The 27,028-nt window shown below is 41.3% G+C and overlaps 1 protein-coding gene across 4 annotated transcripts in view; it reads right to left on the bottom strand.

Moving 5' to 3' along the window:
- Sfmbt2 (Scm like with four mbt domains 2) overlaps positions 1-27,028 on the bottom strand; it is a 218,742-nt gene that overhangs the window by 47,039 nt on the left and 144,675 nt on the right. For all 4 annotated transcript variants that reach the window (XM_048812649.1, XM_015495184.2, XM_015495185.2 and 1 more), the window contains 6 exons: positions 26,459-26,541; positions 20,412-20,538; positions 9,740-9,853; positions 7,456-7,498; positions 5,275-5,345; positions 3,524-3,663 (listed from right to left, as the gene is read on the bottom strand). In XM_048812649.1, the coding sequence (XP_048668606.1) occupies positions 3,524-3,663; positions 5,275-5,345; positions 7,456-7,498; positions 9,740-9,853; positions 20,412-20,538; positions 26,459-26,541 (578 nt within the window). The remainder of the gene's footprint in view (positions 1-3,523; positions 3,664-5,274; positions 5,346-7,455; positions 7,499-9,739; positions 9,854-20,411; positions 20,539-26,458; positions 26,542-27,028) is intronic.

A 27,028-nucleotide genomic window follows, 5' to 3' on the forward strand; every position in this document is an offset into this window, starting at 1 on the left:
CGCTGACATCTATACCTAAGAGGTCCCACCCTCCATAAGCCTGGCCCCACACATCTCATTAAATGTTCCAGCACTTGAGGGACAAGTGCTCCAATTTGAGTCCACTCGGAGGAGATGCCTACAGCTGAATGGACGATCTACTGACTCTGTTCCCACCTTCTACCTCTTCTTGAGGCACCCACTCTAGAATGGAGGCCAGACATGGACTGACCTCTGGCTCCATCCAGACCCCACTCGAGTCTCACACACATGAAGTGAGTGGAGAGACCTTGGCCATCATTCTGCCAGGAGCTTCCTCCTCTCCAGCACATGGCCCTCTCAGATGGAGCTCGGACCTCACTTCACGGCCTGCATCCAACCTCTCCAGGGAGCACTCTGCATCGCCCCCACAGACGTTATCTAGTTCCAGCAGGCCATGCAGAGGGGAAGGGAAACAAGCCTCACTTTACAATTTCCGAAGAAACAAAAGTGTTTAAATTTCTAATACCATCAATGGCCCAGAAAAACAACATACTCTGACTTGGCTTCAATTACCTCATTTTCTTTAAACAAAATGGAATCTGAAGCTACACAGAGGTTCTGGTGCTGAAAGAAGAGCATTAGCATAAATATTGGCTTGGTGGAACTTTTCTTGCACTCACAGAACTGAAGCAAGTGCTTGCTTTTTTCTTTCTTTCTTCTTGCTGCTTGCATTTTCTAAACATCAGCAAAAAAACACTTTTGTCATCAGAAAACTTCTCTGGCCGGGCTTTTAAGTTTGGTTGCTGGCACCCATCAGAGAATTAACGAGGGGTAACTATTTTTTGATTTGAAAAAAATCATTTATTAAATTAAAATGGCCAGCCCCTACAGAGAAGCTGAGGCCAAAGTCCTGTTGTTTGTTAGCACAGCTAGCAGATAACAGAGCTCCTGTTAACAACTGGAATGTGCTACGCCAACCAGGCTTGCAGCCAACTTCGAAGAAACCCACCCATTCACTGTATTTTCCCCTTCTGTGCCCCTAACCTGTCACTCACAACCAACACAGGCAGACAGCATGGATCTGATAGCAGTCCATCCCCATGCCATATCATATTGAAGCAGAAATTTTTATGCCTAATTCTGGCTTCATTTCTTTTTGGATGGAGTTTCCTAACTGCAGGGTTCTTCATTCTGTACCAATGTATACAGTTAGGGTTAACCAGTCGTCCAACCATTTTGGTACACCCAGAGCAGTGCCAGATATGCTGCCCTTGCCCACAATCACCATTCTCTCTCTTTTTTTTTTTTTTTTTTTGGTGGTGGTGGGGAAACAGCTGGGTACTGGGGATTGAACTCAGGGGTACCCACCACTGAGCCACATCCCCAGCCCTCGTTTGTATTTTATTTAGACACAGGGTCTCGCTGAGTTGCTTAGTGCCTCACTGTTGCTGAGGCTGGCTTTGAACTTGTGATCCTCCTGTCTCAGCCTCCCCAGACAGAAAAACTGAGGCCAAAGTCCTGTTGTTTGTTAGCACAGCTAACTGGGATTACAGGCGCCACTGTACCTGGCCACCATTTTTCTTTAGCTATGAACCTATTATCTATGGAGTCCACTTGCTACTCAGAATGAGCACAATCCACAATGCCTCGCTGTATTAAAATGAAAGTAGCTCCAACCTACTGCTGAGTAAGTGTGGCCTAAAGGCCACATACAATGGCCAGGGCTGCACAAGATTCTCAGTGTAGATGTGGGCACTGCCTGTGTCGGCCCTTGGCGTTCCATTCAACCATGATGCTGAAAGTGTCCTTCCTGTCGTTCTGTTCCTTCATCCCCCAGACCCTTGACGCTCCAGCCTTCCCTACATCTGCAGCAGGTTACTGTGTCACTTTCCCACTCACTGGATGTGACCCCAATGCTATCTCAGCATCTATGCCAGCCCTTGCCACGGCACGGGGACACACCGGTCACATTCCATTCATCTGCTCATCTTTCCCCTTGGCTGGAAGCTCACTCAGGGATGGGACCACCAGTCAAATATTCTCTGTGCAAAATGCTCCCACAGAAATAACCACAATAGCCCAATAGTTCCATTTCTTACAGGTTTCCTTTAAACCACAGCCCCCACATTCTCCCTGAAACAGACATGTCTTCCAAATATATGGAAGTTTTTAACTACTAAGACCACCAATGGCCTCTGACCGTTTCTCTTTTAAGAAAATGACACTTGAAACCACAGAGACATTCTTGGGCTAAGGGAGATGCTTCAGCATAGGGTCACTCTCAGGGGTCCCTGTCACCCAGAGCTTCAAGCCCATGTTGCCTAGAATGCTTTAGAAGGCCTCTCGCAGTGGGCCTCCTCTGATCTGCTCGGGCCTCACACTGAAGCACGGGGCTGGCCAGACTCCCCTGTTTTTCTCTTCAAATGTAACATACACTTTTGTATCTGTTACTTATCATCAGAGTTAAGTCCCTATCCTCCAGCCATACCTGACCTTCTTTTGCCAAAAGGTCACCCATGTGACCTTGCCTTTGCTGCACAATGAAGACTATACGTTCTCTGTCCAAGCCAGATCTAATGTCACCTGTCATATTTTTGTCACTTCCTCCCCACTCTGCTCCCATCTCTCTCCAAAAATCCCTTCCAGTTGGCGTGGCTTTGCTTCACATCATCTCTTAGTAATAACATGAAACCCAGAGAGAGACCAAAGGGGGGTCTGTTGTTGAACCAGCAGCTCAGACAGCACCTGGCTCCTCAAAGTTGCTTAACAAACAACTGTCCCATAGATAAATGGACTGCTGCGGCCACAAAATTTAAGCAAAACAAAAAAACATTCATCTGGGTGTAGTAACAATAAAGGGAACCAATCTGGCATCCTCTTTCTCAAGAGAAAGCACCAATATGCAGGAATACAGAGCAGAGCAGACTTGCAAGAAGAGTCTAGAAAATGTCTGGGATTCCTAAAGCACCACAGCGAGAAGACCTCTGACATCCTCAGGATCTGCCTCTATTTGCAGGTCACCTCCCAAGGTCAGGAGAGAAATGGGAAGCCCCTTCCCAGTGACGTGTGGCCCCAGTTTTGCTGGACAAAGCCATGGCACAAATGTCACTCATGTACCCAGAGACCAGTTAAAGTGCCGTGGAAGAAAGGGATAAAAAAGATCCCCATAAGCCATGGGAGGACCCAGCTGAGGAGCAATGTGCTCTCTGCTTCCTCCTGAGGTCCTCTGTGCCTTTCCAAGCTGGGTCCTCCTTGAGAAGCCCCGGCTTCTCGGCTGAAGCCCTCACTTTTCTCCTTGTCCTGTCTTCCCAAAGCACTTTTACTTAAACCTAGTGCCACATGTCCCCAAATGTCATGGGAAGAAAGGCAGTCTGCCAGGCTGTGCACCTTTCATGGGCAGGAACGTCATTTGTCTCTAGCTGTCAGGCCTCACTATGAAAGCCAGGAGGTGCTGGATCAATGCGAACTGAACTGACTCAAATGTCCAGTGCCTCCTCACACCGCGCCTGGGGCCCACAGGTCCTGTACACATGAGCTGACCGAGATGGTGCCTGTGTTTTACCTCTTTAAGAACCAGCACACATTTGCCGGGCCCCACCGACTGAGGTAGCTCCGCGATCCTGCCTTTGTTCAGGTAGGGGCCTGAGAAACACCGGTGGTTGATGAACAGCTGCGGGCAGCAGTACTTCCCATTGACGGTTCCTGCAGGGGAGACAACACAGCAGAGGCTTTGGATCTCATCTCTGGGACTTGGGGGACAAGGAGGCACATGCTTGATCTGCTAGTCAGCAGAGTCACCTGGAGTTGCTGTCCAGGGTCTTGACTGATGGGACTCCAGAGTTATAAAAAAGGGGGACTGTGAAGAATCAGGACCCCAGGGCCAACACTGTTGGAATCCTAATTAGGGAGCCTCACTCTGTTCCAAATTGTGACACAGTGGAGAAAGACAGATGATTTTCTTCTTTGGAGAAAGGGGCAAGGTATCCTAACATCAGGACGTTTTATAATCATAATGATACCTTAAAAGTTACAATGATTTTTTCCACCATACACACAAACTTCACTATTGATTGGGCAGCATTCAAGACACAGAGAGATGCAAAGACTACAACAATGTCAACCCAGGCATCACGCAGCTCAAGCAGAAACACATGTCCCTCACTCTGGCTTCAATCTGCCCTGTCCTTAGTCTTCCAACTTCAACAGTGATCCGGGCACACTGTTGGTCTTACTCTATCTAAAGATGCCATAGTAAAAAGTAGAGTGATTAAATGATAAGCTCTCACTCTAATGTTTCTTGATGTTTATAAACAGAATGAGGTTCTACTTCTGGCTAAGAGACTCCCTCTCACTCCAGCTCCTGCCCCAAGCTAAGCTACACCATTAGTGGTATTTCTGGACAAGTACTGCTATTAATTTGGGATGGCAATGTAACAGGAAGGCCTGTTTTCATAAGACTCAATGGGTAGGAGGTAGAAATGCTATTCTTCTGGATATAAGAGGAAAGGAGTGAAATTACCATTGTAGAATATGAAAGCGTAGCTGGTATGGTTCCTTTAAAATCATTCTGAATTTTGAATTCAATATCACAGGCAAAATCAAATTCACAGGTGCATATATACATAAATTTTTGGTAGAATTATGCTGTCCAATCCTTAGGAAAAAACATTTTTAGTTAAGTCTACTCATAAAAACTGTTCTGTTTACAAAGATAAGTTCAACTAACAGGACTCTTCCGAGGCATATAGCTTTTAATCCAGAAATTCAGAGTGGATTTCATTTTAGCATAGAAAACAAAATTCTTAATCAAATATGCAAAAACATGTCTCCTGTCAAATAGTAGCTCACAGAAGACCTCAGAACCAGCTATTCAAACTCAGGGTTTTAACAAAGAATTCAAAAGCCAGTGGGGACTTAAGAAATAATCACTAAGGTGAAAATTCAAGTGATACTGTGACAAAATGTCAAAAAAGGAGTGCCTAACGATGATATTTTCATCTCTTTCCTGTCCTGCATGGACATCCATATACTACACAGTACTAAGCTGGCTCCTAATTCCAACTGGCATGTGGATCCTTTTCTGCAGATTGGGAGACCTCTCTAGGGCTATTGGCCAAGAAACAGAAGAGAAGAGGGAAAGCTACATTAGTTTAGAAATTTTAAAAAGGCAGCTACCTGTTAATGAGTTGTACTAGAAAAAGGAGAATAGACTCAAAGTTGAGAGATACTCATGGAGACCTAAAAATACATGCATGTCTCCATTCGCAGCTACAAACTAGAAGGGACAGAAAGCCCTTGAGGGGACCCAATTACCTGTGGAGTCCAGGTGAGGGAATAAGCAAAGGTCATGAGGTATTTTCTCAACAGGCACTGTGGATGGTGATCTGTGGATAAAAAGAGCAAACTACCATGGGTCACAAGCTTTTGAAGAAACAAGTACATTCTGAAGTTTTCTCAGAATATAAAGTGAATATTCCAGAAATCTAAGACAAGAGCATCATAAGATAGGATGTGTACATAAGAGTGTTCCGGAAAGACCAGATAAAAAGACCCTTTCAGAAAAGTTACTCTCAAATCCTTCTTATGACCAGAAAAAAGCAGAAGGCACATCTGCCTCTGAGTGGCCGTCACTAACCATGAGTTTCTTCTGGGTTGCTGCTGGGCATGTCTCTTGTCATAGAACTGTCATAACAGCTTCAATTTTATATTAGACAAGAGGAAAAATACACTTACATTTAATTAAAGTCAGACATTTCCTCTGTGATGACTAATTGAAAACCACTTTCTACTAACTTGAGTTTCTGACTTCCGTGAATTATGGCCACACTAAAAAGAAGAACTTAGAAAAACCCTATAAACGGATGACTCCTAAAATGTGAAACAGGCTTACTCTAACAGAGCTCTGTTATAGTTCAGTTTGTTTGTTGGTTTATGTACTCATTTTGCAGTCCTGGGGATTGAATCCAGGGGCCCTGAACCACTGAGCCACATTCCCAGCCCTTTTTACTTTGTGTTTTGAGATAGGTTCTTGGTAAAAGTTGTCCAGACTGGCCTTGAACTTGAGATTCTGCTGCCTCAGCTTCCTGAGTTGCTGGGATTACAGGCATGAGCCAACATGCCAGGCTGACAGCTCAGTTTAAAAGATGTCAAATAAATATATTTTTGAAACATCGCCTTTGGGGGAAAGAACTGAGACAGGTTTCACAGGGACCCTCAGGCTGGCCGCATGGAAACCACACAGTTGAAAAGCTTCATATAATCAAAGAGGACATCACAATCAATCATAGAGTCATCTACAGAAATGGTTCTCAAAGTGTGGTCCCCAAGCCCGCAGTGTTGGCATCACCCTGGAACTTGTTAGAAATGCAGAACCTCAGGCTACCCTAGACATCCTGAATCAGAAATACTGGGGCTGGGATGTAGCAACCTGTGTTTTCCCAAACTCTCCACATGACTGCCACACGTAAAGAGTGAGAACCATTCATCCATAGACTGCAAATTTGGATTCAATTGTGGGTCTATCTATTATTAATCTCTTTACTTCATGTTAGGTGAATAAAATGGAGTCAGGTTATGAGCCTGATACACTATGTTTTAGAAATAAATGCATAAAAAAATATCTACAAAACTGTTATTCAAATAACAATGCTGCTCTTGCTCAGTTTCACTGCATTTAAATTTAAACCTAAGTGTGTGAGAAATGCTGGTTGCAGTTAACTTTCTATCCATATATTTTTATTGATCTAAGAAAACACAATTACTTGCAATGGAATGGACATTTTGTTGTATTTTAAGTATTTCACAATATATATAATGGTCAGCAGCCAGTTACAACTTTTCAGAGACATACTGCTGCACATCCACTCTCGCCCAAACCCTCTTTCCTCCTAATAGTACAAGTGAATTGGGGTGAAGGGCAACCCACCTTTGTTCAATAATTCAAAGTCCATAATCTTTTTTTCACATGGGAGTCTGATTTAATCTTCACAAAACCCTGAGAAATAGGTATTTACAAGGGGGGGCTACTGAGATATGAAGAACTAAAGCAGCTGGCTCATGTGCACCCAGTGGGGAAGCAGCAGAGTTGGGGTGACACTGAGTCCGTCCTTTGTCTCCAGTCCTGGTCATGGCTGGAGAGGTGGGGAGGAAGCTCCAGTTCAGGGAGAGGAGCTGTGCTTCCAAACTACACTGTCACACAGGTCCCTGAGGGTACCCAGAGTCAGTAAGTAGGTTTGGGATAATTTTCGGGTATGCTGAGGTGAAACAGAAAGTGAGCAATGACAATCTGGACAACAAGTTCCTCTGGGAGCTGACACTGCATTTTGCACATAGTAGGTGCACAATAAGTAATAGCAGCTACACTTTGACTGTCACTTTTACTCCATACCACTCTTAGCTACTCTCTAAGAACAAGACAAACTTCCTATCCTCTACAAAGAAACTTTACAATTTATCATACAGATTTGGAGAAAAATGAAAAAAAAATCAACATACTGTTTTTCTGGCTGCACAACTGCAATCTTTCTCTTCTTTTGGGCTATAAACAGACAAAATATAGGAAGAGAAAAAGAAAATCACATTGTTAGTGGGACAGATGCATTTTTAAAAAACGACAGTGTAAAGACATGCCCATTTTAAAGTAGCACTTTAAATACTGATGAGTTATTGTAGTCAAGCCACAATTTTATATTAATTTCTTCTAGCATAAAACAGAGAGTCATCAGACAAGAGATCTTAATAGAATCCGGTGCATTTAATCTTATCACTACACTGGCTACTTTATTTTGAAAGGTGCTTTTAATAAGAAAGAAAAAAAGAGTACATCAGTGTACATGTGAAGATAAACTGTTGCAAGCATGATGATCCAGAATGATTTCTCCCTCAGAAGCTATAATAGGCAAATAATGCTACACTGACAGTGTCCCCCAGATGAGTCCCAGAGGCCTGCATTTGAACTAGAATATTGAATTACTGGAAGAAGAAGTAGTGGTTAACAAATACATCTAGTCAAATATTGATATAAATCAGCAAATAATGATATTTTTGGATAAGAACACTTACAGTTTATATCTCTATCCAATTATATTTCTATATTACTATCACCTTAACAAAAATAGACCAGAGCTTTTGGCACCTATTAATCTTGGCTCAGATAATCCTGTGTCTTCTGATGTAAGCATAAATTAATTCCACCAATACTTCAAAAGCTGTGAGAGTCTGGCAAGGTAGAGTCAGAGTTTGCCTGCTCACAGCAAAAATGTATGGTTAATAAATGAATGCAAGAATTCATTAAATACTCAACAATATCTTTACCTATTCTTGACTTTATTTGGCATTTAATTCTAGTTGTTACTATAAAAAGTATAAATTTTTATGATCGCCAAGGTAAAAAAAAGGAGTTATACAATGACTTGTCTAACTCAGTCTGGGGCTGAGGGTGGGAAGCCTGATTATATGGTAGCCTCGCAAGAACAACAGAAAAATAAAGCAGAAACACTACAATGTTTCATCCAACATGTGATTTTGCTTCAGAAAAACTGAAAGCACTTGCAGCCCCCCACATCCATGTGCAAGAGGGAGGGAAAAGATACAGGATGCTATTAAGTCTTATCTAAGGGAAAACAAGGACAAAAAGGACTGAGTCCAACCCCCTGGCAGACCTCAGGGAGGAAGATATTACTTGATAAGTTCGATCCACTTAGAGTTTTATCTTCTCCTCACTTTAAAATATTTCTAATCAATGAATGTTCTTTGAATCTTAGGGGCACACTATCCCCACTTATGATGCAGATTCTTAACCAGCTCGGTAGTGAGTAAAGCACAACATTCTATACTGCTCTTGGTGAATATGGGGGGAGGGAGACCCTTCAAAATCTGTGGACATCAGGGATGTGAAGCCTACTATGTGATGGAACTTTGTTCACGGCTATGTCTGGAGAAAAAATGGAAGTTACCATGGAACAGGGTGCTGGGGAGAAGTAGAGACGGCATGCAAATTCCATAAAGAAAATATCGGAAATGCAATCTCTTTAATGGAAAGGTGAAGCCCACAATCTTTGAGAACTCATAACCTTTGATGTGCTTTAGGGTGGGATAATAAATGCAAAGATTTATTAGGATTTTGAAGCAGTACCATCTGAAGATAATGACCTAAAATAACATGTTAAAACCACTGTTGTATGTATTAAAATGTACATGAATGTTTGTGTTTGTGTGTTTGTGTGTCTATGTGTGCATACTGCTGTATCGTTCAATTATCAACACTGGTTTTATCTGGTATTTCTGTGATCACAAGGATGTGAGTAACACACTTTTTAATATACAGTTGAAATCTCACTAATTAGTGCTATGAGTAGGTTCAATATTTCTAAGTATTTCCGTAAATTATTGGACTATGTATTCCTTTACAGGAAATTGCAAGAGAAATATTAGATCTTGCTAAGAAATGATAATATAAAAACATGGTATCTAATTTAATTTTTATCCCATCAACATAATGAATTGCACACAAAACCGGGAGTAAAGATTTAAGATGTATCTATTTTTTTCTATTTATCTCTCTGGGATTCTCAATGGCCTCCTTACTTGGATCGTCAACCTGTGGAATGCATCCAAATGTTAATCTCATGCACATACTTGAAGGATAATAGAGAAAAAACTGGTGTTATTTGGGCCATCTAAAATCTTCCTCTATTTTTTATGACTTTCCATACAAAATTACCTAGCTATTCACCAGATCACACATTATCCACCATCTATTTAACTGGGCAACACTCACAGACTGTTTTATGTGGTGTTGTCAAAGGGTAAGAATTAGCTTCACACCAGCCCACTGGGAAGATATCCATGGATTCCACATCAACAATGACCTCTGGCACTGGAGTCTGCAGACCTGCAGGGCAAGAAACAAAGACAATAAGTACCAACAAAGAAACAGAGGAAAATCGGAGAGCATCCCTAGGACTGAGAAACATGGTCCTTCAAATGTTAAAAAAAAAAAAATCAATAGCATTTCAGACATGACTTTACGGAGTCTATAGTCTTGAGATAGATACAAATGTTCGAATTATACAACAGAGAACAGATAAGGGGGTTCCAAAAAAGTGAGGGTTTGGAAAAGAGAGACACGTCCCTCTGAAGATCGGGAAGGAGAAGGACTTGGGAGAGACTGAATCTGAGCCAAGTGCTCTGGAAGGAATAGTGCCTCCTTCTCTAAGGGCAGCTATGAAATTGAGAAAATGAGGGAGCTTGGGGTGGGGGCCACAGGACACACATGTAAGACACCATGCCATGTTTCCCCCAAGTCCAAGCAAAGATCACCTCAATAGTCCAACATGACAGCTCAAAGCGGCTGCTGACTGATTCCAGTGATTAGGAGCCCAGCCTGGTGAGGAGGCAGTGCCTCCAGGGAACTTGTTAACTTCCCAGCTTTACCTGAGATGCTGATTCTGAACTCCGTTTGTGGTCTGCAGAGTCTGGCCAAGTCACACTAAAGTTGTTTATGCAGGAATGTCTTTTTAGGGGGATCTGCCTAACCACCACATCCTGTCTCATAAACCCAATCATGCCTTGTGATAAACTGGCATCACAGCCAGGAAAATAAAAAGACCAGAAATCCGTATACAACAGCAGTGTACGTTTCAAGGAGGGCTGGCTACACAACAAATTTGGAACCCAGCCCACTCGTTATAAGAAGAAAATTCTATCCTGGATCAATAGTTCTTAAGGAAAAACATGGCTAGGGAGAAACTCCTGAACCAAGAATCAAAAGATAAGAGCTGTTTATAGAGAGCGATTCCTGGGCTCTGACCTCTTAATCTAGTATGCTTTGGTTTCCTCACTGAGAACCAAGGTAAAAACACCACAGTGAACCCGGTTAGGCTCCGTGTCACCACACGTCACCTGATAAATGTGGAATCACCCCATCCCTCCCCCCATGAAATTATCATTTCAGGAAACTAACTATACAAGATGGTCCTAACAGCACTGTTAGCACCACGACTCCTATCTCCTAACTCCTCACCCTAAAGCAGACACCGTGAAAACCAAGTATGTTATTTGGTAAGGACAAGCTGCTAATTTAGTGTGAAATCAATGTACTGTTGAATATCTAGGACCCCAAGACATACATGTTATCATACGTTATTCTGATTTTGACTGGTTCTCCAAGAAACCAACCAACTTTCTATATGCTTAATTCTATAATTTCAAGGATATATAAGTTAAAGGAATGGAAAAAGGTTCATAGGGCTTATTTCTTAATGAAGTGAACAGAAATCATTTCTGACTAATATCATAAGATTTGGTCAGTATTGAACCTAATTGCTAAAGGAATCATCAAGTCAATATCAAACAGTAGGTTCAAATAGACCAAAGGTGAAGATGCTCCCTGCAGCTTCCAATGTGGCGGTGACTGCCCCGTTCTGCAGGGCTCCCCAGTCTCCAGAGGACCAGCACAAGGGCCCAGCACCAGGTTGCTTCTTTCTTAGCTATGTGATCATTTTGCCAACAGGTTAAATTCATTCACCAAAAATGTTTGTATTTTCAGATTTGTGTTTAGTTACAAATAAGATTTTCAATGACATTCGAAGCAGCACTTCAAAAGGAAGCATATGGTGAACTTCAATTTCAAGTTCCTCCTAAACTGTCTTTCATCTCTAATGTTCTTCTGGTACAAACATCACATCATATTAATGCTTTAGTACATACTTACATATGACGAATGCATTAACAAGGCCACTCACTACAGCTGTTTTACCATCTTTACAATTGTCTGATCATGCTTCCCATTCAATTGAGCTTAGAGAGGCCAGCCACCCTTTTCTCAAGAGACTTAATAGCCCTGCTTCCTTCCAACCCAATCTAGCCTATGAAGGCATCTGTTAGTGAGAGTGGATAGAAACATGGGTGATTTAACAACCAGGAAAGTTTTCCCAACCCCCAAACTTTTCAAATCCCATTCTTATTTCCTTGAATCAATCTTATAAACCTAGATAACTCTGAACAGATTCAGAATAATCTTTAAAAAAAATCATTATTTTCCAAGTTGGGGACCCAATAGCTTACAAAATCATCCATTAAAATGAGCACAAAGCTCCTCCTTGCTCATTCCAGGATACATGCAAAGCACCTAGGCAAAACTGGATGTGTCACTAAAGATCAATTCATTTTTATCATTTTATAGAAAAAAAAATCCCTTGTGAATAACTCAAGATCATACTCAATCTTTGTCTAAGCTGCACCCTATCAGTACAGATTCCATATGTCCAATCTTATCCACAACATTCATCTCAAAATTAATTAGGAAACTGAAAATATTCTTCTATGGGAAAATGTATAAAAAAAAGTAGGGTCTGTCCAAATGATGGAATGTTCCCCAGATATAGAAAAGAATGAGAAACCTGTGTATAGGCTTACATGTAAACATCTCCAAGATGAATTATGAAGTAAGAAAAAGTATGCAAGCAGAGTGTGTGCTTACCTATTTAGTAAGGGGGAAATAACATATATTCATATGTGCATAAAACAAACCTGGAGGAAAATGCAAAATACTAACAATAGGAAAGGAATCATGTTGCCAGGGAATAGCGAATCACAGAGCAGGATGGAGAATATGACCAAAGATACTTTTACTGTTTGTGTGCCTTTGCCACTTATCTATTTTACAGACACAACCTCACAACCTCCAAAATGACAACATCACAACAAAAGATATCCAGAGAAGAGAGGAAGAACCCTGCCCATAAATGTGGTATTGCCACTGAGATCAGACTAATAAGATAAAGTTACCATTAAAGAAAATAAAACTAAACAACAACGAATCATTGCACTGCTACAAGATACTCTACACTCACAAAACAAATTGACAAGAATATGACTTTTGTGAGAATCACAGCGGAACTTTAAAATAATCCTGCTTTTTCCCATCTTCAGAGGATTTTGTTCTCAATTCAGCAAATGACAAAGTTCTCCTCGTCCTTGCTGTTGGAGAGACTTTGTATGACAGCTCAACCCAACCAAAGACACAGAGCAGTGCCTTCAGGTCAGTGACCTATTCTAGACAGAAGGTTAGGATGAAAAGTGGAGATGACCTGGAAGGACACTTCAGTGTGTTCCCAGGAACACAATCCTAGCCGACTCCATGCAGTTATATAATCACCTCACTTTCACAAAATCACAGAGGGGAGGGCAAGCGGGGGTGGGCTCGAGAGTGGAGATGCTACCAGGTGCCATGGGCAAGAGAAATCGGAGGGTAGAGTGGCCCAGAGTCAACCTCGAGGAAGGAAAATGATCTTCATTTACTTTGGTAATGGAATTGGAACAACCTCTTCATCTCATTTAAAAGCCCGGATGGAAAGGAAGGTGAGAGTATTTAAGGGAACGAGCCAACTTGTAAACTTCCCACTGCAACTCACAGGGTACGCCAAATGCCCGCAGGCTCGGGAGTGAACGGGAGAAGCCTGAGGAGAATGAAAAGTGGGTCTGACTGTCCCAGAGAAAGCAAGGACTGGGTGCTGGACACCCTGCATGCCGCTGCCAGGCTTTTTTCCTGTACAAACGCCAAGCTACCAATCAGCTTTCAGAGCAACCCCTTGTCAACCGTGGAGCCCAACTCCTAAGGAAGAAGACACGGGCAAAAGTAACTGGCAAGATCAAGGTATCAGAGGAAATATGGTCTGAGAGCAAACAAGAGAAGGGAATAAAAGGTCTCTATGTGGGGTGTGTGCATGTGTGTGCATGTGGGTGGAGAGAGCCAGAGACACTCCCACAACAGCAAACACTTAGAGCAGTTACTGCATGCCAGACACATATTTCTCCATAGGGTTGAGCCTCACAACAATGCTTTTTATAAAAAAATAGGGTCTGTTTTCATCTCCATTTTATAGATAAGCAAACTTGAACTACAGGAAAAGATGATCCAGTTGGTCAGTGGAAGATGCAGGATTTGAACCTGGACAATCTACCTGAGAGCCTTAGAAGGCATGAGGTGAGTAGTTCTAGTTTCTTACCCCTGGGTGGGGCTCTCCAGCATCTGTTTCCTTCCTAGGAGATCCCCATGTCTCATGTGGAGAATTCCCATATCAAGCAGAAGAAAGAGTCAGATAACCCTGTCTCTGCAGGAAGGTGCCCAGGTTCAGATTCTCTCTCCAGGGCTCTGGCATCTTGAGAACGTGGTCACCTAAAAGTCACATTCATCACAATGGCAGCTAGGAACCTCAAACTTTGTTTTGGTTCCTCTGTCAAACCTCTGGAGAGGTGAGGCCCCCAGCCTGTCATCCACAGCCTTACAAATAACTCATGTCCTGCTGAAGACAGCCAGAGCCGGCTCTGGTCCTGGCCGCAACAAAACAAGTGTGGTCCTATTAACCATCTCTTCCCACAGGCAGCTCCTGCTCTGGGGTCACATTTTTCATCTGTCCACGTAATACTGCACCCACAGCCTAATCTGAGGAAGCAGTTTCTCCCACAAATGTTTCCCAGAGGCCATACCTCTTTTGAAAGATGTTAAAACCACCCACGCTGGCTTGAAATATAATTATTTTCCCTTGTCTCATTTTTGCAAATGTATGCAAAATGCTTATTAACTACCTAACTTCTTCACAAATTATGGAAAGGCTTAATAACAGGCCGTTGATTTTCCCTAGTCTCCTAAACAAAAAAAATTGGGTCAAATAGGTATTTCTCAGGTGAAACACCTTGCCTGTTTGACCTATTCGTGTTGTTTAGAAACTCTACTGTGTGTAAAATTCACGGGGGAGGGTGGCTTGGAGGTGCTGATTCCTAGCCCTTGCTCCCAGGGACGTGGATGCCCCCTCAGGAATATGTATTTTAGCAGGACCCCAGTGGATTCTGATGTAGAGGGTCTTTCATTGAAACCAAGCCAAACATAAGGAAAAACTGATCAAGGGGTTTTTGAATTTCAGCCTCAAAGTGTAAAATATCTCACCCTCTCAAAATTCAACTGGAAAAGCGGCATTTCTTCAGAGACTGCTATATCTTAAAACAGCATTTTGTTCAGAAACACACATTTACTTCAGTGAACATTTAGTAATCAAAGCGCACACGATGTCTTGTAGTGACACTGCTGTGTGAGATGTTAATACAGGAAGAGCCCTGTGTAATGGCTCAGAGCACTACACCAACCTCGTGGAGCTTAAAGGCACAATGAGAGGTCCTTCCTGATGGAGCACAGGTTCCTTCAGGGCAGGACATTAAAAATGAGTTGAGCTCACTCCACTTCCACTGACTGAGGACTTACTATGACATGCCGACGATGACTTTCAATACACCCAGCCAATCTCACGACCGTCCTGGAAAGTAGGTCTTGTCATTATACACATTTTATAGAGCTGTACAAGTAAGAAGAGAGACTGTGTGAACTCAGAAAAAACTCAAGATCCTCCCCCCAATCCAGGACACATGGTAGTTAAATGCCATGCCATGGTATTTAGACTTGCATTTGTAAGAAATGTTCTCACTGAATATTACAAGAAAGGCATGAATGTATTTCACAAAGGTGACTCTCAGAACCCCAAGAAGATGGCAGAGGAAGCAGTTAGGATACCAATGGGATTGTGAGGGCAAGGGGACAGAGACCTGAATTGCAGTGTGGTAGTGAAAAGACAACACACATGAGATCAGGACCAAGTAACAAATGTGTCATGAAGAGTCCTGGAAGAGCAACAGTCAAAAATTATTTTAGAGCTTCTAACTCGGAAGACTTCGTGGTTTCTAACTCGGGTAGAATAATGGTCCCACTGAGCCAGGCAGGACCGTCCGGAGGAGCAGAGGCAGGGTTGTATTTAAACTGATGCCCACGTGGAGGCATCTGCAGGGGATACGATGGGGTGGTGAATGTCCTCATTGTCAGTGTGGGGTACTCGGATTCATCGACAGAGTGGCCATCTGAAGTCACGGATAAAGTGAGGCTGTGCAGAGGGGTGAGAAAAAGGACTTTGAAGAGTCCTGAACTAAGAACGAAGGTGAAACCAAGAAAACTTAGATCTAAGAAGGGGAGACTGAGGGAAGCCAAACCTGCCTGGCCCAGGATTCTTGAAAAACAGGAGGAGAGACTTTGAAAGAGGACCAATGAAGATGAAATGCTGCTGAGAGGACAGGAAACAGTCCAGAGATGATCACAAATGACAACAGAGAGATTTAAAGAGAGAAAAAGAAAGTATCACACGTTAAAAAAAAAGAGAGAACCAACCAACCACAGCAAGAGATGGAGAACACACTAACCCTCTTACATAGAGGTAAGAAGGAAGCCCCAGCAGCCTCCCACCATCCCTGCCAAGAACACAGGTGCAGAAACCCAGGCAGGGCAGGCATGTTCTCCTGCCTGGGGTCTTGCTGAATTCCAATCTTTAAGGGTGGAGAAAAGGAATGTGGCACCATCCCCAATGCCCTACAGACTTAGAGAGCTCCAAGATGGCACTTGAAGAAATCAGGGACCACACAGGCACTGGGCCATACATGTACTGTGCTCGCCAATGTGGAATGTGAAGTTCATGATACACCAATGCAATTCCTGGACTCTAAAAACGTATCTCCTAAAGCTATATGTAAGCATGAATTCATAGACTGAACTTTCTAGAATCGCTTTGCCAACATTGATCATGAAAATTTTTTATTTTCTCTAGATTTCTTTTCATTTCGCTGTCAACAAATTCTTTAACCCTAAGTCACGAGCCTCCTACATGCTGATGAGGTGGCCAGGTTTTGAGGATCAAAAAGACCATATGATAGGTTATTATATAAACTAACAGTATGTAAACATAAAAGCCTCATTATTAGTAGCAAATCCTGCAAAGAGCTGTCCTCACACAAATGCTGTATGATTCCATCCACACAAGGTCCCTAGAGTAGTAACTTCAGAGAAACAAGAAGCAGAACAAAGGTTGCCAGGAACTTGGGTGAAGGAAGTGGAGTTTAGTTTCATGAGAGCAGCTTCAATTCTGTAAGAGGGAACCTCTGGAGGTGGGCGGTGGTGATGGCGGCCCAACAGCATGGACATACTTGATGCCACTGAATACACACTTGAAAAAGGTTAGTTAACATGAGGAACTTTACATCACATATACTTTACTACAATTACTTAAAAGGAAAATAATGGTCTTTGGGTTTTTTTTCAATAAAATCTCTCTGTTGTGGAATTATGGATAAAAATCTGACCTAGTCAAAGGTCTTGTTGACCTACTGCATTAACCCCTGGAAATGCAGGCTGCAATCACTGGGTCTCCTTTGCAGTGTAAAACGAAGTTGTGCCTGTGTATGCACAGGCAGAGCATCCCTAATCTGAAACCCTGAGATCAGAAACTGTGTCAGTGTTGTCATGACACCATAAGTAGAAAATTCCACACCAGGAATCTCTAATTTTTGCACAAAATTATTTAAAAGAACATATAAAATTACCTTCAGGCTATGTGTACAAGAAACATAAATGAATTTCATGTTTGGATTTGAGTCCTATCCCTAAGATATCTCATAATGTATGTGGAAATATTTTTAAAAATTTTTAAAAAACCAAAGTCTGAAACACCTCTGGTCCCAGGCATAAGTGTTACACTCCATCTGTGTTTAGTTACGTGTCTGGGAGAACTCACGAGAGAAGCTAAGGAAGGCAACACCATGATGGGAACTCTCCTAATGAAACAGCCAGAGCCTGTAGCATGAGGGAAACATTTGTGCCATGTCTGTCCCATGAGAGAACAACCTGGAACAAATCGGAAGTTACTTGGTTGAGAGAAGGCGGAGGCTCAGGTGTGGGAGCCAGCATGCACTGCTGCAACATCCCTGACCCACCTTACACGATCACGTCCTGACCGTAGACATGAGTATCTACAGTGGAAGGCAAAAATAAGAGAACCGCCACCTGGTCCCCAAACACCAACCCCCAGCACCACACACTGTACTTCCTATGCGTGCTGTGTCAGAGCTTAGAGTTCCTCCATATGGACCTAAATAACACAACTTTAATCTCAGACCCTTTATTCATTGCTTCCTTTTCAACAACAGATCCTTTATAGATACCTATGAATGAATGAACTTCAAGAAAAGTCAAATATGAATGAGAAATGATCATTTTAATTACCTAAAGTGTTAAGCCATGTGTTGAAAAGACCTCAATTAAATGCATAAAAATAATGAATAAAATTGTTAAAAGTACATTTTAAGTTTTAAGTGTCAAATACATGGTCTATTATCAGAAAAATAATCATCATATAAAATAATTTAATAGTCACAAAGTGACCATAATGAATTCCTATCATTTTAGCCCCAGGATTGTTATTTTATATATTATAAATATATACATATATATAAATTATATTCAATTTTATTATTTATATGTACCTATAAAATAACAATAAATAAATACATACATAAAATAACAAGAAATAACTACCATTAAGTTGTCACTTTAAAAGGCAAATTCTCAATAAAGGTGAAAAACAAAATAGAACCCAAAACGAAACTCAAGCGAGGCCAAGCAGTCAGACTGGAATTTTACCTTATCTGTGCATGTTTTTTTCAGTGATGAGACAGATGCAAGATTTTGACCAATAATTCCAGATGATATTCAATAAGTAATATATAATATTCAACAGATTGTTCAAAACCCTTTTTAAAAATATGAGTTAAGTTCTGAAACACAAATCATCTGTTTTCTGATCTGTTTCCTAATGTTAACTCCTTTTCATTACTGCACAAAGTACTCCAGAGAGTAAGAAGAACTGACGTGAGCTGACTTCCTTTTTTTTTTTTTGCTATAAACCAGAACTTTATATTCAAAAAGGAGAAATACTATCAAAAAATATTAAAAACATATTCTACATTGGCCAGCACTCTTTTTAAGAAGTGGGAAGCTCTATGGTCCTAGCGGATAAAGCAATTGAGAAAATATCAAGAGCAGCAGACATGAACCCCAGGCACATCTTAATGGCTTTGCTAGTTTCTCCATTTACAAAAATCAGGACACTCTCAGTGCTGTTTGTGTTAGGTAATTAACAGCTGTAATGCACACTGAAAGTAGAAACTGCTAAATAAATAAAGACTGCCAAAGAATTTGAACCATAATGTGCTAAGTAATAATGATGAAACATAGGCTTCTAACTTTATCGTTTTTGTTTTCAAATTAATAATGCAAATAAGACTCATCTCAGCACAGTGCTAGAGAGCAAGTTGGCTTTAGTGATCAGAAATCACAGAAGGGATCTTGTGTCTCCAACAGCAGATGACTCAACTCTACAGGCAGCAATGAAGACATTCACGTTCTGTTCCAGTTGCTACAGAAATACCACTATTTTGCCTGTGTCTATCTTTTTTGTTCATTCCAAATAGAAGCTGCTCTACTTGAAAAATCCACTAAGCAATAAATGTTTTGAGAATTACCATTTATTTCACATTGATTGTGAAACCCTAAACCACATCAGTGCTTTAAACTATGTTCTGGGAATTAACAACACAATCACATCTAAAATGACCATTCTCTACATTTTCCAATCTACTACAATATTTATGAGTTTGCAGGAGCATCTGAGAAGTTTCTATGCATTTTTAGACTTGCTTACTAAGGAAATAAAGATGAGAAGAGATCAGGACCCATTTCTAGACCTTCCCTCCAAACTTCACTCTCCACTGGTGATATCAGCACTTATAAGAGTTAAACTATGCTTAAGACAGGAAAGCTAAATATTTTACTACTCATTAGCTGCTCTTATCTTTTGTGTGTGTGTGTGTGTGTGTATATATATATATATTTGAAATAACTACTGAGTTTTGTGAAATTAAATTAAAAAGACCCCAAAATTACAAAAATCATGGAAAGATGGGAAAACCTTAGATATTAAATATATTTTACTATATACCTGGAAAACATGGTCTTCTGCCTAAATCTAAAATTGCTTTGTGAATTTTATGAACACTTATAAATAAACTGTGGCTATAAAGAACAATTTCAACATCACTGAAGAAATAAGAGTAAATCTTGTTTAATATCTATTTGGGGAGAAAGTCATCCCCCAATAATATTTTGAGAAAAAAATTAAAGGTCCACAGAAGAAACTAAAGGGTATTATTCACATTAAAATGCAAACATATAATTTTATTCTCATAATAACCAAGACCTCAAATACCATTTTTAGTGACTCATTAATTTAATTGTGACATTAGCTTTTATAATCATAGATGTAAAAAGACCACTGTGTTCCAAACATAATTATCTCACCAGCATCTCATTTCACAAAATTATTAGTTAAGATGAGAGCCTCTGAGTGAATTTATATTTGATTTGTTTCACTTATTTAAGAACACTGAATAATTTAAGATCTGTTTAAATACAGGGGAAGCCACGCGCCACCCCCTCACCCCCCTCCCTGAGAGTGAATGTCTGCACCCTGTAGTCTCCAGACAGGCCCCAGCTCTGCTGAATGCACACCAACCGGGCCTACCTTCCAGATGAAGCCACATCAACCGCCCCTTCACGCTGACCACAGAGGCCACACAGAGTTCTCCTGGATTCCGGGGGTTCACGGCTTCCAGTTTCATGTTCTTTGTGAAACCCCTACTGAAGGACGTCTGAAAGAGAAACAGAACCGGCACTGAGACCAGAGCTAACCCAGCAGGATAAGGGCAGAGCACGTCGGGTGAAGATAGACTTGCGCCCTCGTCTCATCCCAGGACAGGAAGGGGGCTGGTCTGCACATTCACTGTTCCCCCCATTTGTGAAAAAAGAACCATGCACGTTTTATTTTGGCACTCCAGAAGCTAGAACTCTGCTTGGCAAACAGTGGCACCTGATAAATGAATCAGGATATGAATACACTTTTTCCAGTTCTGCACGTGCCTTTACTTCTACGGGATCACGGATACACACATCATTTCTCCTGATTTCCTATATTCCTTGCTAAAAATCATACCTAGGCATATTTGAGGTTGTTGAAGAGGGCACATTGAGTATCCACCTGGCCTTGTTTTCTTTGAAGACTGCCCTTTAACATGTCTTAAAATACAGTGGTGATGGATCCACACCTCACCCACCCACGGTTTTTAAAATCTGAAATTATTTTTATTCTCCCTCTGTCCTGTTTATTCATATTTGCTTCCTAAATTAATTTTTGAAATTTTACCTATGGTAAAATTCACTCTTTGGGGTGTGCTGTTCCCTGAAGGTAGGGCTGTTAGACTAATACAAGGCACGTGTCTATAGCCACAATCAAAGGACAAAAAGAACAGTTCCTTCATCCCCCAAACTCCCTTGTGCTGACCCCCTTGGATAATCAGTCCCTCCTCAATGCTCAATCACCAAACTCTTTTTAGTTCCTATCAGTTTGTCATTTTATCTTATAGTGTCATATGAATGGAACCACACTGTGTGGAGACTTTAAAACCTGGCTTCTTAGTAAACTGCATTTGAGATCCACCCATGTCATTGCATGAGTCAATAGTCTGCTCCATTTTATGTCTGAGTAGTTTATACAGACATACCTCAGTTCAGCCATTTGCCAGTTAAGGTACACTGGAGCCCTTTCCAATATTCAGTGAATCTGAACAAAGTTGCTATAAACATTCAGATACAAGATTTTGTGGAAATGGAAGTACCCTAAGCTGCTCGGGTTGCCATAACAAAACACCAGAGACTGAGCGGTTTAAACCACAGAGAATTATTTCTTCATGGTCCTGGAGACTGGAGGTTCTCAGCAGTGGGTGCAGACCCCTGTGTCCTCATGGGGTCTTCCCTCTCTGTAGGTCTGTCTCCCAACTTCTCTTCACCAAGTCATACTGGATTAAGGCTCAGCCATATGACTTCATTTACACTGATTACTTCTTTGAAGATCCTGCCTCCACATTATGAGATACCCAGGAGTAAAAAATAATGAATTGTGGGAGGATGCAATTAAACTATTAACATTAATTTTTCAATTCTCAAGAAATCAGATTGTGGACCACATGGTAGACAAATGTTTAATTGTCTAAGGCACTGTCAAATTGTCTTCCAAAGTGGCCGTGCTATTTTACATTCCCCCAGCAATGTACTGCTACAAATACTCATTGGCACTTGGTGTTGCCGGCTTTTCACAATTTAGCCATTCTGCGGGATCTAGTGGCACCTCACTGTGGTTTTATACTTAGTTTATCCTATTAAGCAATGATGCTGGGCATTTTTCCCCCCATCTCTTTGTCTTCTGGATAGCTTCTTAGGTGATGTGCTGCTTTTTCTTATTCCACTGTGTCTCCAATTAGACATGTCTTATTCCTCACACACCTGATATTTCACTTGTCATTTTTTCTCCTTGCCAATCTTTTTCTCTCTATTCTTCAGATAATTTCTACATTCAAGGTCATGGATTCTTTCCTTTATCATCTCCATTCTGCTATTAATTTTGGTTACTGCAGGTACTGTATTTCTCAGTTACAGAATTTCTCTCTTTTTGCAATACCGAGGATTGAAATCAGGTACACAGTGTCTCACTAAGTTGTTTAGGCTGACCTCAAATTTGCAATCCTTCTGCCTCAGCCTCGAAAGTCACTGGGATTACAGGTGTGTACCAGCACACCTGATTCAAAATTTCTCTTTTTTGTATTTTCTACTTTTTCTTTAGGAATTCCAATCTTTTTATTCATAATGAGGATATTTTCCTTTACATATATGGTTCTCAAACTTTAAGGTATATCACATAATCATGTTGACAGCTTTTGAAAAAGCAGACTACTGAGCCTTCTCCAGTTTCTGATGCAGTTGATTATAGGTGGAGGTAAAGAATTTGTATTTCCAACAAATACTCAGGTGACCCTGCAGCTACCAGTATAGGGACCACATTGAGAACCATGTTCCACATCACTGAGCTTAGATAGTCACAGGAAGCGTTTTCAATATTTATCTGCTACTTTCAACATCCGGATCATGCTGGGTTTGGTCTGTATATCTTTCCTATTGGAAATGAATCAATTTTCCAGTTTTTCCCTGTCTTGAGCAACTTTTTAGGATTGAAACTTGTACATTATAAACATTATGGTATGGAGACAGTGGATTGTGTTATATTCTCACCAAGGATGCCAATTTTGCAAAGTCCATCTTGAGAAGCAGAAAGCTCTCGGTCCTGTTCTCTTGCCCTCATCTAGGCTAGTGGGGTCTGAGGGATGATACCATATGTAATTGTCCTCATCCTGGCACAGACATGATTCAACCAAAGAGAAAGGGGGCACTACACACAGGATCTACACTTTCCCCTCTTGACCCTCCCCGTGGGAAACTCCTTTCAACTTCCAGTACCTGTGATCACCCAAATTCAACAATATGCTTCACCAGTGCAGAAGACTGTGAGGTCTGCATCCCTCTGTAGCTATCCCGCACCTCACCAACTCTGGCTGTTCTCAGAATGGGACAAATGGCCACACTGCTGCTTCCTTCTGACCACTCCCCCTGACCACAATGGCCTATTCTGATTCGTCCTCCACTGCCCCCATATGGGGTTTTTGGTACAGTGTCCAGTTGCTACCTATAGGAGGGTCAATTCAATATGAGCTCACTCAGCCAATACCCGAAGCAAAACTCCCTCCTAACATTATTTTTAAGTAAATATGAAAATTTTCCCAATCATTAGCTACTATAAATTCTAATAGGATTGGGGTTGTGGCTCAGTAGTAGAGCCTGGCATGTGTGAGACACTGGGTTGGGGTCTGAGCACCACATATAAATAAATAAAGGTCCACTGACAACTAAAAAAAAATATTAAAAAAATTATAGACGGGCAGAGTGGCGCATGTCTATAATCCCAGTGGCTCAGGAGGCTGAGACAGGAGGACGGCGAGTTCAAAGCCAGTCTTGGCAATTTAGGAAGGCCCTAAGCAATGCAGTGAGACCCTGACTCTAAATAAAATACAAAATAGGGCTGGGGATGTAGCTCAGTGGTCAAGTGCCCCTAAATTCAATCCCCAGCCCAGTACTCACCCCAAAAGATAAGTTATACTGGGAAGTGTAATACTCTCTAAACAGATCTAGTTTGAAGTATATAAACTAAGGTAAACAGGTTCCTATTAAGCCATAGAGACTACATATTTCTGTGACTCATGAAAAGGAATCATTACCTGCCCTTCATAAAACTTCAGTTGAAAAATGAAATTATATCTTTATATAATCTGAAGAGAAGTAGCTATTGTATGTTAAAAAATCAATTTGTCCCTTTCCAGAGATATTCTAGGTGGGCTATTTTTTTCTGCAAGTCATTCTGTCTCATCCACACATGTTATGTATTGAGCTTCTTTCTGATAACACAACTCGATAGCTGCCTGAAAAACCTCTAAGTAAGTTAAAATGCATTTTATTCTACTTAATAAGGGAAAGCTACAACCATGCAACCAATTTTCACTTCAGCTCGCTGCTTGAGGGTAATTTAAAGGATCAATAGCAAAACTGTTACCTATGAGTTTATTTTACTAAGCATTTGGCTGTGTCGATCCATTTCCTAACTGCCTCTGATTGTTAAACATCCCGGGGGAAATGTCTTCCATGCATCCAATTCCACACCGGCTCCCTTCTAGCACACATGAGATGTGTGATTAAAAAATGAATTCATAATAAGCATTCCATTAAGGAGCACGTGAAGCAAGCTAACAAATTCAGCAAAGTACCAGTAATGCAATGCATATGCCAACAGGCAGACAACAATTCTGTCTGTTAAATAAACGGAGAGCCAGAAACAAAGGCATTCCTAATGAACACGGCAGCAAATTCATTAAAGCAGATTTAATATTGGTAGCTAAATCCTGGATCAGCTCAGAAGTCAACTGGTGATGTGGCTACTTGTTCCACCATTAGAAGCCGCTTGGAGGACTCCAGGCTGAATGAGAGCAAAGGACAGAGAAAGAGAAGCTTCGGTGGAGCACCACTGTCATGGTGGAGGTACTCCCTAACCACAGAAACAGGGGCGATGTATTTGCTTCCCAAAGAGAAGAATCAGGAAAGGAATATTTCTCTTGTGCGGTAGGAAGCACAATCTCAAACAGGCGTGGGAGTGATACAGGGTGTATCCACAGTCCTAATGAAAGGTGGTCAGGCCAGTGGATTCTGAGATAGTGACAGCAGCATGGAGAAAAGTCAGGCAAGGCGATACTTGACCTAGGAAGCCTCTGGGCCTCCCCAGCTGCAATCCTCATGGGCATGGCCACATAGCTGTCCCCACTGACCACCTGACCACATACCACACAGTCCTTGACTGCTACAGAGAAACCGCTTCTGTGTGAAAAAAATGACAGCCAGTGGAGAGGCCAGTTAGTCATTTAAGGGGCCCTGATCTCCAGTTCCCATCTCTGCCACTGAGCTGCTTCTGTATTTATGAGTACAAGTTGACCCAGCCATCGACCCACTTAATTTTTCAAAATCTGTATTTGATATAAGCTCAGTTTTGAACTTCTATTAAGCCAACACTCTCCCCTCTCACTTTCCCTGTTCTGTGATCCCTGGAGGTCAAATCACCATAGGGGAAGTAACAAGTCAGCAGCACCTTCAGAAACAAGTTTCTCCTTCACACTGCTGTGTCTACAGGTTCCAAGCAAGAGAACTATACCTTTGTTCTTAGCCTAAGAGGTTAACGTTCATCACTAACAGTATGTTACACACACCAGACTATCTATTTACACTTCATTTTTAAAGTAGATAATATTCCATATTCCTTGTCATAGTTCCTAAGGTTGATGAAACTTAAATGAATAATTTTATAGATTACTTTCCAAGACCACCTCTTATGACTTATTGCTACTTTGTGTCATATAAATCCTATTATTATGCCAATAAGCTCTCTTTGAATAAGTAGTTTAAAGAAAGCAGAGCACAAAACTGTTGAACTTGAATCTTACTAGTAATCAGAGTATTTCATAAAGCAATCAAGGGGAAAAACACTATTTTTTAATAAGCCTTAAGAGCAAAAAAAAAATACTTACCATGTATTACAATACATGGTAAGTGTACATCTAATGTTGGCACAGATGGTAGCTATCCAATATCTGTCCTCCTCCTTCCACAGCATGGAACGGCAGCTGGGAAAAGAAACCCAGGACCCATTTCTTGACTTCACTTACAGCAGTCCAGAGACATTTCGCACCAACAGAAGGTGAAGAGGAATGTGTCAGCACCAGGCCACTGTGCTTGGAACCAGGACCTCAGCTCCTAGCCTTTTTTCCCTACCTGCTTGCAATCAGGTGACCAATGGAGCCCAAGACTCCACTAATCAGGAACACCCTGGACTCCTCCTTAAGCAAGAAATCGACTTTTCATGTGTTCAAGACACTGTACATTTATGTGTCAATTTGTTACAAACCCAGCATTACCATAACAAATACACAACCTGAAAGAAAGATTACTTTTCAAAAACAAAGTTCCGTGATGCTTCCGTTCCATGTGTAGTACTCCAAAATGGTCCATCAATAGAAAGCAAATTATAAAACTTACTGTGAACAACATCTATGATTTTAAAAAGTAGCTAAGATGAAAGTTTCTTACGTTTCTAAAGCAGAAGGGAGGTGCTTCTTCCGCCCCATGCTGCTTGTGATAATCCGCCCAGTCAAAGTCCTGGCCGGAGTAACCTGTGAATGATGAAACACAGAGAGCCAACGTTAGCTGAGCCAAATCCCAGACAAATGCTGAACCTTAGCATGGGTCAGTGGTTGAAATCATAAGAGGAGCAAGTCTAAGTCCTGAAGGATGAGTCCTCAAGGCTCATAGCATCAGATTTCATAAGGCTCAAATGAAATATTTTGGAAAATGCAAAACACCTAATACAGGCAAGGAGTGCCATCATCACAATGCAGGACCTGAAACCAGCTGAAGAAGGGGAAACTTACCTGCTGTTCTGCGGGACACCTGCTGGCAGGTACAGAACAGCAGAGAGAAGGAATGACACAGAACATTCTTACGATCCATTTTACAGAAACAGACAGAGATACCTCCCTTCTATAAATGCCAAGAGCACAGCAACTTTACTTTCAGTATCTTCAAAGAAATAATGAGCATTTATTGGGAACAAATACAGTTGGGAGATAGTTTTTAAAAGAATAAATGAAGAAAGAGCAG

Source organism: Marmota marmota, unplaced genomic scaffold (assembly GCF_001458135.2).
Source record: "Marmota marmota marmota unplaced genomic scaffold, marMar, whole genome shotgun sequence".
Taxonomy (NCBI): domain Eukaryota; kingdom Metazoa; phylum Chordata; class Mammalia; order Rodentia; family Sciuridae; genus Marmota; species Marmota marmota.